A 10,728-nucleotide genomic window follows, 5' to 3' on the forward strand; every position below is an offset into this window, starting at 1 on the left:
TTGAAGCATGCATTTTCTTCTCATCTTCCTACTCTTCCTTCCCATGCATTTTCCTTCCTACTCTTCATACTCTTCCTACTTTTTACTGAATTCAAATCCGCAAAAGCATTTTACTACTAGCTAATGACACTACTAGCTGATTTTACTTTAATTGCATATTTCTAATAAATTTGTTAATTTGTTAATTCATATATCCTGTATCGGTTATGTTCTGGATAATAACTTGCTTATTTTAACGTGTACAAGATATGGTTGGTAGAGACGGAGATCGCGGTCATGGCCGTGGCCGTGGCCGAGGTCGAAAGGGGAGGCCTAGGCTTTCTACTGGTCATCCCCTTGACTTGCATGCGGATCCATACTCTCTCGTTGGGTCATCATCCGACATGACTGCTCTGACCAATGGGAAACCGCCATCTATTGCTACTACTACCCCCTCCCGTCAGGAGCCTCAGATACACATGATGCCTACTCCGGGTGTGCCAAGATCATGCACTCAACAAGCCAATGAACCTTCCAACACTGCCTCACATGGTGTGCAGAGTGATCCAGCTATTGTAGCTCCCAGTCGAGCAGGATCTTGTGGGGAAAGACAAACCACATCTAATAGTACTCAAGATGCTCAGGGTCAAGGAACATCCACTATCACTGGTCACTCTAGCACAAGTGCTCCGAAGCTCAGATATGATGGTGCCAAATGGTTTGTTATTTGCTTTAAATTTTATGAACTAAGCATGCACTTTAAATGGTGTGCTTTTATTTGTTTAGTTGGATATTTGTTAATGAAAATATTTGCTTAACTATTTGCTTTGATTCGATATGCCTATCTTCTTAGTTCCTTTAGTTGTTATCAAAGCTAGCTTAACTATTTGTTTCCTGCGTCCAAGATCCATATATTTAAATGGTGTCATTTGATTTTTGATGTAGTTGGCACCCACCTAAGCCTGGATTGAAGCGTATTTCTCAGGTTTTTAGGGAAAACTACAACAAGCCTTGGCTGAGTTTTGATGAGGCAGATGATGATACTCGAAAAATATGGTGGACTGAGTGGAGGGTAAATTCTATCTCCTTATGCTCCTTATGAATAATTTATGCTCCAATCCACATGTTACACCAAGTGCTTTCATTTTTGTTACCATAGTTAAAGGCTTGGATTGGTTAGTTTAGGACTCAATGCTACTGGCATGCATCGCTTACACTCATCAATGTATTTTGCTTTTTTATATATGGATTTTGATTTTACATTATTGCTTTGCTTTCATTTGGATCATCAGCTTTTGATTTCTCTTCATTCGATAGAATGATTACATAAAAAATATTAAAAGAATGATAATGAGAAAGAGATAAAGCTAGCAACATGGTATACACATATGACTTTGGTGAGAGAAAGTAGGTTGTTGATGAGCAGATATTTTATACGCTTTTTGGGGGTAATTTCATGTAGATTTTAGCATGTTTTAATTAGTTTTTAATAGAATTTTATTAGTTTTTAAGCAAAAATCATATTTCTGGATTTTACTACGAGTTTGTGTGTTTTTCTGTGATTCAGGTATTTTCTGGCTGAAATTGAGGGAGCTGAGCAAAAATCTGATTTAGGCTGAAAAAGGACTGCTGATGCTGTTGGATTCTGACCTCCCTGCACTCGGAATAGATTTTTTGGAGCTACAGGAGTCCAATTTGCGCGCTATCAATTGGGTTGGAAAGTAGACATCCAGGGCTTTCCAGAAATATATAATAGTCCATACTTTGCGCAAAGATAGATGACATAAACTGGCGTTTAACGCTAGTTTCATGTTGTAGTCTGGCGTTCAGCACCAGAAACAGGTTACAAGTTGGAGTTCAACGCCAGAAACAGGTTACAACCTGGCGTTCAACTCCAGAAACAGCCCAGGCACGTGAGAAGCTTAAGTCTCAGCCCCAGCACATACCAAGTGGGCCCCAGAAGTAGATTTCTGCACCAATTATCTTAGTTTACTCATTTTCTGTAAAGAAATTTGTACCTTTTGGCAGCGTCTCGATGAATTAATGCAATTATTTCTGTTTTCCATTCAAACATGCTTGTTCCTATCTAAGATATTCATTCGCGCTTCACTATGAAGAAGGTGATGATCCGTGACACTCATCACCTTCCTCAATCCATGAACGTGTACCTGACAACCACATCTGTTCTACATCAGATTGAATGAGTATCTCTTAGATCTCTTAATCAGAATCTTCGTGGTATAAGCTAGAATTGATGGCGGCATTCATGAGAATCCGGAAAGTCTAAACCTTGTCTGTGGTATTCCGAGTAGGATTCAAGGATTGAATGACTGTGACGAGCTTCAAACTCGCGATTGCTGGGCGTGATGACAAATGCAAAAGGATCAATGGATACTATTCCAACATGATCGAGAACCAACAGATGATTAGTCGTACTGTGACAGAGCATTTGGACCATTTTTACTGAGAGGATGGGAAGTAGCCATTGACAACGGTGATACCCTACATATAGCTTGCCATGGAAGGAACTTTGCACTTTTGCATGTAAGAAATTATTATGTTGTAGGAATTCAGAGGACAAAGCATCTCCAAAACTCCAACATATTCTCCATTATTAAGTAACAATTATTTATTTTATGCTCTTTTATTTTTCGTAATTCAAATTGATAATTATAATTGATATCCTGACTAAGAATTACAAGATAACCATAGCTTGCTTCAAGCCAACAATCTCCGTGGGATTCGACCCTTACTCACGTAAGGTATTACTTGGACGACCCAATGCATTTGCTGGTTAGTTGTGTGGATTGCAAAAGTGTGATTGCAATTTTGTGCACCAGTTGTCCATTTTAGACTTTAATTTATATACAAGACTTGGAATTACACACATGATAAATGAATATTCCAGAAAGAGATGGTGAATAACTCAATTGGATTCATGAATTGGAGTTATTTGTGCATGACAAAAATGGAAGGACATAATAAATAAAGGTTTCTTCTGCTTAATAATGAAAATAGTTTTGATAAGTTCTATCTAATGAATATTGAATTTATGTCATATATGTCTATGTGTCTACCCAATAACCCAAAAGGGCATTTAGGGTAGTTATGATGTGAAAAAAGAATAAAAAGAGCTAGTCTTTTTAGTTGCTCTGATCCTGGGACATGTTGCACAAACGCTTCTTCTAGTATTAGGGTAGTTTTAATTTTCTACTACTACATATTCTGTACCCCTTGAGCTAGTCGTTCTTGACATTTTGGGACCCTCTAGAGAATTTAAATATTATCTTAGTATAGTTGATGCTGACACAAGGTATACTTGTTTATATTTACTTTACTCTAAATCTCAGTTCTTACAAATCTTAATGCAATATAAGAATCTCATGGAAAATGAAACTGGTTGTAAACTCAAGCGTATATAAATAGATAATGCTAAAGAATTTTGAAAAGATACCTTCCTCACTGCCACATTTAAAGAAAGCTTTACTTGCTAAAACTGGCCTTGCTTTACTTGCTACTGCTGATTTACCTAAACAATTTTAGGAAGATACCTAAATAATGTTAAACCTGATTATACTATTCATAAGGTTTGATTCATACTCTACAATCTATATCTTAGCATATGTCGATGATATTCTTATTACATGTGATAATGATTCTACATTCTGCACTCTCATTGCTGATATAAAGTCTTTTTTTGCATTAAAAGATCTAGGCAGTGTTAATTTCTTCATAGGCTTAGAATTTAATATCTTATCTGATCATGATATTCACATCACTCAATCTAAGTATGTTAGGGACTTACTTGAGAGAGCAAGAATGTTATGGTATGTGATATACTACTAGTAGTATACTTACTAGTTAGTTTGGCAGTGTTTCTATCTCAACAATATATAAGCACATCACTACTGTCAAAGCTTTTATGGTATGTGATATATTACTAGTTAGTTTGGCAGTGTTTTTGTCTCAACAATTTTAACATTTATTTTAAGTGATATTGTAAATTGTGATTTTTTTAAATAGAAATGCTTTGACATTATTGATACGGAGGAGGATGATATCTATCAAGCTTGGAGGTTTAGGGATGCCAAGCGCTTGCGAGGTATGCTCCATGCCATTCGCAAAAAAGGTGTCCGTCCATATTGGATCCCACCAGAAGTTCTTGGTGAATTGATGAGACATTGAAACACTGATGCATATAGACAATTACAGGCGAGAAATACAGCTGCCAGGAAATCAACTCGAGGTACTTCCATTCACACTGCAGGAGGCACCACCTTTCCAGAAGCGAGATTACGCTTGGTAAGTTGCTTATAGAACCCTCTTTTTTACTTAAAGACAATCTTTACTTTGATATTTGCTGTTCTAAAAATTTCTTAAGGCCAAACAAGTAAGAAAAAACTTACAGCAATTCTAATATATTTGTTTACCTTATTTATTTCGTTTATAATTTTTCTTATTGGAATATCTGAGTTTTAAAGGTCATGGTTCATCAATTATAATCCCTTGTCCATACCCTGCATGCTGTTATTTCTGCTTGTGTTATGATTTATTAAAACAAAATGAGCTTGATAGATTATTAAGTTGCAACTAAATGTGAGTTTTAACCACTGATAGTGATCTTGAAGTCCATTAAACCATGTCTAGCTTCTTATTGTCACGTCTCCCATTGAGGTTCTAAATAAAATGAGCTTGTTCTATTATGCTTTTGCTTTTATTCTGCTTTTTAATTATTTTTTCTTCATTATGCAACAGTACTATATGCAATTTTTTTCCTCAATCAGTGATAATGTGTCATATTGTTTCTCTCATTATGTATAATCATTCGCTTGGAAGACCATCACATATGGATGAGTTTTTTTAGCACACTCATACTCGTAAAGAGGATAGGACTCAATGGGTTGAAGAACACTCTCGAAAGACAAAGGTAACTTACCTTTATTAATTGTAACTATTTTGTTATGTAATTGCTATGCCTTATTAATACTTATAGTAGTTTATCAATCATTTCTCCTCATTGTAGGATATATTTCAAGAGCGTATGTTTCAGGCTAAGCAAGAGCGGCAGGCTGCTATAGAGACTGGTGTAACTGATCCACCGCCTGTCTTTGAGGAAAGCATATGGATTGAGATAGTGAGTGGAAAACAAAGAGGTAAGGTATATGGTATGGGTGAGGCAAGGGACTCTTCTATGGTGCGGCCTCGAGTTGATGGGCCAACCACGACCACCAGCGCTGATGTTTTGGATCTTAGAGAACGAATCATAATACTCAATAGGGAAGTTGAACAACATGCCGCTAAATATAGAGAGCTTGAAGACCGCTACCAAAGGGAGAAAAGAGAGTGGCAATAGACAGTTGAATCCTTGCGTGAGGATCTCAACACCAGTAACTCACAGATGGATCAGTTTAGTCATCAATTGAGCAGCTTGACTGAGTATGTGAGGGCCATGGGTTCTAGTAGTTCTGGATCACGTGTTCCCCCACCTCCTCCTTTTACTTTTCCAAGCTCTCAGAAAAGCACAACTCTAGCCCCAGTCCCAACCCCAGCCTCAGGTAGAAAACTCCCACCTATTATGCAGCGACCAGGACAACCACAGAGTTCTCAAAAGAAGGATGATTCTGACGATTTTGATGACTCAGATGATTATTTAGACGAGTATGAGTAGGTTATTTAATTACTTTACTTGGAATATTTTGTATTATTAGTAGATTGCAATTTAAACGAATATAAGTCTAAGTTTAGTTATTTATCTTGTCTTGAGTCTTTATGTTAGAGGATTATTTATTATTAAAAAAATAATTAAAACATATCTATTAAAATCGACGGAATAGTTGTCACTTTTTAATTTTAAAATAGACAAGCAAACCCAAATACAGACATAGAATTTGTCGGTATATGAATAATAAAATCGACGGCAACTGCGTCGATTTTATTGGATCCAATATCGACAGTAAAGTTGTCGATTTTAGTAAACATATTATAGACAAAGGTTCCGTCGATTTTATTTGTATCAAATATCGACAGCAGTAACGTCGATTTTATATAATAATATCGACGCCCTTGTTGTCGATTTTAGTAAGAATATAAAATTATCAAACTCATAATATCGACGGCCTTGTTGTCGATTTTTTTAAATTATTATCGACGGCCAGGCAAGCCGTCGATTTTATTAGCATTTTGAAAAATCAACAAGCTTTATAGCGACCAACTCCGCCGTCTATTTTGCCGTCGAATTTCAATATTATCGACGGCTTAGCCGTCGATTTGGCCGTTGATTTTAACGACGTTTCTTGTAGTCTCCGTTGCTTAGTACTTTCGTACTCAACCAACTTGAAAGCAGTTTAATTTTTGTGGTGACCAAGTTATTTATTTATTTTTTGTGGTGAATTCCAGCTTAATCTTTGCTAGATTCACTTGATATTGAAAAGTTAAAATAATTTATGCTCCATTTAGCATGACTTGCAAATTTGTGGTTCTAAATTACATTGTTAACATTTTTTCATGTCAGGGTTAATGCATTGTCTAACTAACCTTGTTGCAGTTTCTAAGGTTGATGGTGATTCATGGTGCAGTTTGCTTTAAGTTTAGTAGCAGGTTTGCTTTATTTATCTTCGGGCTTGCTTGAGCATGAATGGGAGGTTAGTTAGTCTTTGGCATCATATAATGAACCTCAACCATCAAAAGATTTTATTCAAACTTAGGTTGACCACAATCATAACTTAGGCCCTGGCTTATCATTCTTCTTCCATATCTCCATTTTTGTTCTTTCTTTATTTTCTTCTTTAACAAGCTTGATAAATTATTTGGATTTTATATTATTTTTAGTATAGATGATGACTAATGGAACTTCTTAATTTCAAGCCTAACCTGTGATTTTAAACTTCTCTAACCAATTCTCCTATTTTGTTAACCAATGATTATCTCTTACAATTCCCTTTACTTTGTTGTAGGGAGCAGCGTTGGTGGTCCTCGCTGGACTTGTCGGGGTCATAAAATTGGTCGAGAGAAACTTAGCTTATCACAAGTTCCTCTTCCTTGTGGCTGGAGAGGTAAAAGTTTAATTATGAGATTGCCTCTTTATGTTTAGGAATTTATGATTGCAATAACAAGATCTTAAGTGAGTTACTTTCAGAATCCTCTAATGATTTTCTTAATCCTGTGACTCGCACAAAATATGGATGAGATTAAGGCATGTAATGAAATGTGTGCTATTGTGTCAGGAAGAGTCACATGCTGCCTTGAATCTTGCATCATATAGAAGTAGTCATGCTTTCAAACTAACTAAGGAAGATATTGTTTTGTATTCGGCCAAGGTATGATAAAAGTAAAGCTATTTAAAGTGTTTGCATTTTGCTTTGTCTAAAGGCTAAAACACGTCTGATATATATAAATAACTAAATCAGTTGGAATGAAATCATATATAGTGATGTTTGTATTCGTGAGCAGAGCACCATTTTTTATTCATATGTTGATTTTTTATGCATTAATTAATGATATGTCCACATGTACAATATATGGTAATATTATTTAAGAATGATAAGAGTTTCTTTGTTTTCTTTTTTTTATTTTTATATTTTATGACTGATTCATTGGGCACAGTGTTCGTAACTTCGTATAGTGCAAATAGACACAGGCAGTGTTGGATACGGCTGAAGCTATTACTACAACTATGGAATTTCTAGACATACATCACATAAGTATGTCTTCCAGGCTTCTTAGTTAATTTGATCATCATTCTCTTGACATTTAATTTTATTTTTTTCATTTATCTTTTACTTAGGCTTAAGTCTGAGATTGAAGAATGTTCAGAAAAGATCTTTTTATATTGGCGTGTGTTTGGTCTATTTAGTTTCATTCAATATTAATAGATAGTATAAATGTGTATTGTGTTGTGAATTGTTGAACCTTTTAAGTTTTTTTTTCTTCTTTAGACTTTGCTATTGAGATATTTGAAACAGTGTCATCGGCATATGAGCTTTACTTCTTCATTCTTTTATTTCCTTTTTCATTTTTTTTAAAATTATTTCCATATATGTTTGGCAAAAATCATGCATTTAAAGAATGTTTTTCAATTTTTTAGCAATGAGAGCATGCATTAAGTTAAATGAAATTGACGTGTTGAGCTCTTACATGCCCCTATAAGTGGAACATGGTTAGTTAATATGATTTTATTTCTCTTACTGAGTGTAATGGTTAAACGAAGTTAGGGTTGCAAACATTGAAAATACTTATATAATTGTGCAGATATGAGTTCCAAAGTTCACCAGATGCATTCTCTGCTTTAGTTCATGAATATAAAATACCCATAAAGGTCTTTTGGGATTCCATTTATATTTTCATTTTGAGACTTTTATGTAATTAGATGATATTGAAATATTGAAGTTATTGTTTTATTTTACTTTTTAAAGAAAAATAGTAATAGGTATGTAGAACAATACCATATGCAATTATGTTTGGAACTATTGACATTGAATTTTTTTTATCTACAGAGTTATACCTTATATCGAGAAATTGTGTTATAAAATATTTAGTTTTTAAATTTTGATATTAAAAAATAAATTTCTAATTTGAGAATATGTAAATGAAATGATATTAATGAATGATTTGAAATTAAAATAAATAAATAATTACAGGATTTGTGGAGGTTTGAAAATCTCACAAAATAGTTAATTTTTGTTAAATTAAAAAATTAATTTGTGGGAGTTTTAAACTGCCACAAAAGTATGCACTAATTTATGTCAAAATTTTGAACTAATATAAAATTATATTTATGCTCTAACTAAACCAATTTCTGATCCCAAATTTTGCCTTAACATAAAATTAGATTTCTGCACTAACAAAACCAATCTCTGCATCGAAATTCTGCACTATAATCTCAATGCAAAATTGAAACAAAATCCTAAATTTTGCACTAACATGAACTCAAATTCTGCATAAGAAATCTGCACTAACAAAAATTCAATGCAAAATTTAAATTAGAACCACATAACTAAATGTATCACATGTCACATCCTAACGCACAAATTACACATAAAACATAATATTGATTTCAGTAATTTGTTTCTTGAAAAGAGATTAACTCTAACTATGCAATATAGCTTTGGCAAATCCAGCTTTCTAATTATGTCCCAGTGACCAAAAATTTTCTCCAGCTAAAATTTTGTGGAGAACTTGAGTGCAATAGAAATAATTTCGTCATTTGTCAAGCCAATTTCGCTAAGCATGTCACCAACCTTTTTTTCTTCATGAGTGTTTATCATAGGCTGAGCAAATGCATCCAAACGATTTTCCTGTAGATCAAACACATATTTTAGGGTCTCAGTTAGCTCCTTCATCATGTTGGTGTCCTTCATCACCTTTGATGAGTATGGCTTCTTTCTTTATTTTCTCTCAGAAGATGAAGCCACAGATGTAAAACCCGGTTAATTAGCGGCTACTTAACCCATAAATGAGAATTTATTCTAGAAAGCCAAAAATGTGATTTTTATGGCTAAATGTGATAGAGGAGACCGAGACAAGAATTTTGGTACCAATTTCATAGAATTCGGACCAAGATTGGACCGAACGGGCCAAACCGGGCCAATTAGACCCAAAGTGGGCCCTTGGCCCAACACAACTTAACCAAAACCCTAGTTTTCAGCACTCTCTCTCCTCATTTGTTACACACACAAGCTGAAATTAGAGAGAAAGGGAGGAAGAACACTCTCTCAAGTTCTCTCCCTTACTTAATCTTCAAACCACCATAACTTTTGATCTAGAGCTCCGATTGCCGCTCCGTTTGCGGCCACGCGTTCACCGCGAAGAGCTCTACAAAACCCATACCATCAATCTTGAGGTAAGCCACACTTTGCTGTTCGAAATTCCAGCCCTTATTTTCGAGTTTCATGGGTGAAATGTTGAGATTTTGGGTTCTTTGATGTTATAGGACCCAACTCTCTTGAAGGAGAAGGTTAATCTTGTCTCCCTGGACCTTGGGTGTGGTAAGATTCTCAACCCTAGTGTAATTTTGTTGTTCTATGATGTTTGGGTATTGAGATGTTGTGTATGTGTATGATGATTGTGGCTTAGGTTGTGTATATGTGAATATTGGAGCTTGAGTGGTGATTTTGAAAAGTTTGAAAAAGGGATTTGGTGGTGAAAAATATGTTCTTGGAGGTATTGAGGCCTTGAGAGCTTGTGGATAAGTGGTTTGGAAGTGCTCCGGTGGAGCTTGGGAAAATCGGCTAAGGTATGGTTTCGGTTTCCCGTATCTAATATGTAATGTGGTAGGAAATACTTAGGCTAGAGGCCCTAAGATAGTCAATATGTTTGAGTTTGAGCCACTTGGGTAAAGTGGGTTAAAATGATGAGATAGTGATTTTGTAATTTGGGGTAAAGTGTCAATGTGTGAGTTGAGGAGGCTTGATGTTGAAATTGATATATTTTGATTGATTTCAAAGGAAAGGGATGAAAATGGCATGTTTTGATTGATTTTGAAAAGAGTTGGAAATGGCTTGTTTTGAAAATGGCACTTTGTGGTTTTTATGAAAAACATGGTTTTTGGGCATACTTTGGCGGGACATAACTTGGACTACGGATCTCTGTTTTGTACCAAATATTTTTAGAAATGAAATTGGATCCGGAATGTTCATGCCGTTCGAAGAACGGGTGAAAAACGATTTAAAATGAGAAAGTTATGTCCGTTAGAAGATTGGGGTTTAAATTGGTGAATTCTGCAGCTTTTAACTTAGAAAATTTTTAGCAGAA

At 35.0% G+C, this 10,728-nt stretch overlaps 1 protein-coding gene across 1 annotated transcript; it reads left to right on the forward strand.

Moving 5' to 3' along the window:
• The first annotated feature begins 437 nt into the window (after positions 1–437).
• Positions 438–4,185, forward strand: LOC107483901 (uncharacterized). Its single transcript, XM_021141503.2, has 3 exons — positions 438–697; positions 925–1,051; positions 4,003–4,185. Exons 1-3 carry the CDS (start codon positions 459–461, stop codon positions 4,162–4,164), a joined length of 528 nt encoding a protein of 175 aa, XP_020997162.2. The 5' UTR covers positions 438–458; the 3' UTR covers positions 4,165–4,185.
• The last annotated feature ends 6,543 nt before the right edge of the window (positions 4,186–10,728 follow it).

This window comes from Arachis duranensis, chromosome 4, assembly GCF_000817695.3.
Source record: "Arachis duranensis cultivar V14167 chromosome 4, aradu.V14167.gnm2.J7QH, whole genome shotgun sequence".
NCBI classification, from domain to species: Eukaryota; Viridiplantae; Streptophyta; class Magnoliopsida; order Fabales; family Fabaceae; genus Arachis; species Arachis duranensis.

Bases quoted from the DNA above. Each gene is read 5' to 3' on its own strand.
- LOC107483901 (XM_021141503.2), top strand. From the start codon at position 459: ATGATGCCTACTCCGGGTGTGCCAAGATCATGCACTCAACAAGCCAAT. The intron at 698-924 runs GTTTGTTATTTG...TTTTTGATGTAG, and splicing joins AGATATGATGGTGCCAAATG to TTGGCACCCACCTAAGCCTG. The intron at 1,052-4,002 runs GTAAATTCTATC...TTTTTTAAATAG, and splicing joins TATGGTGGACTGAGTGGAGG to AAATGCTTTGACATTATTGA.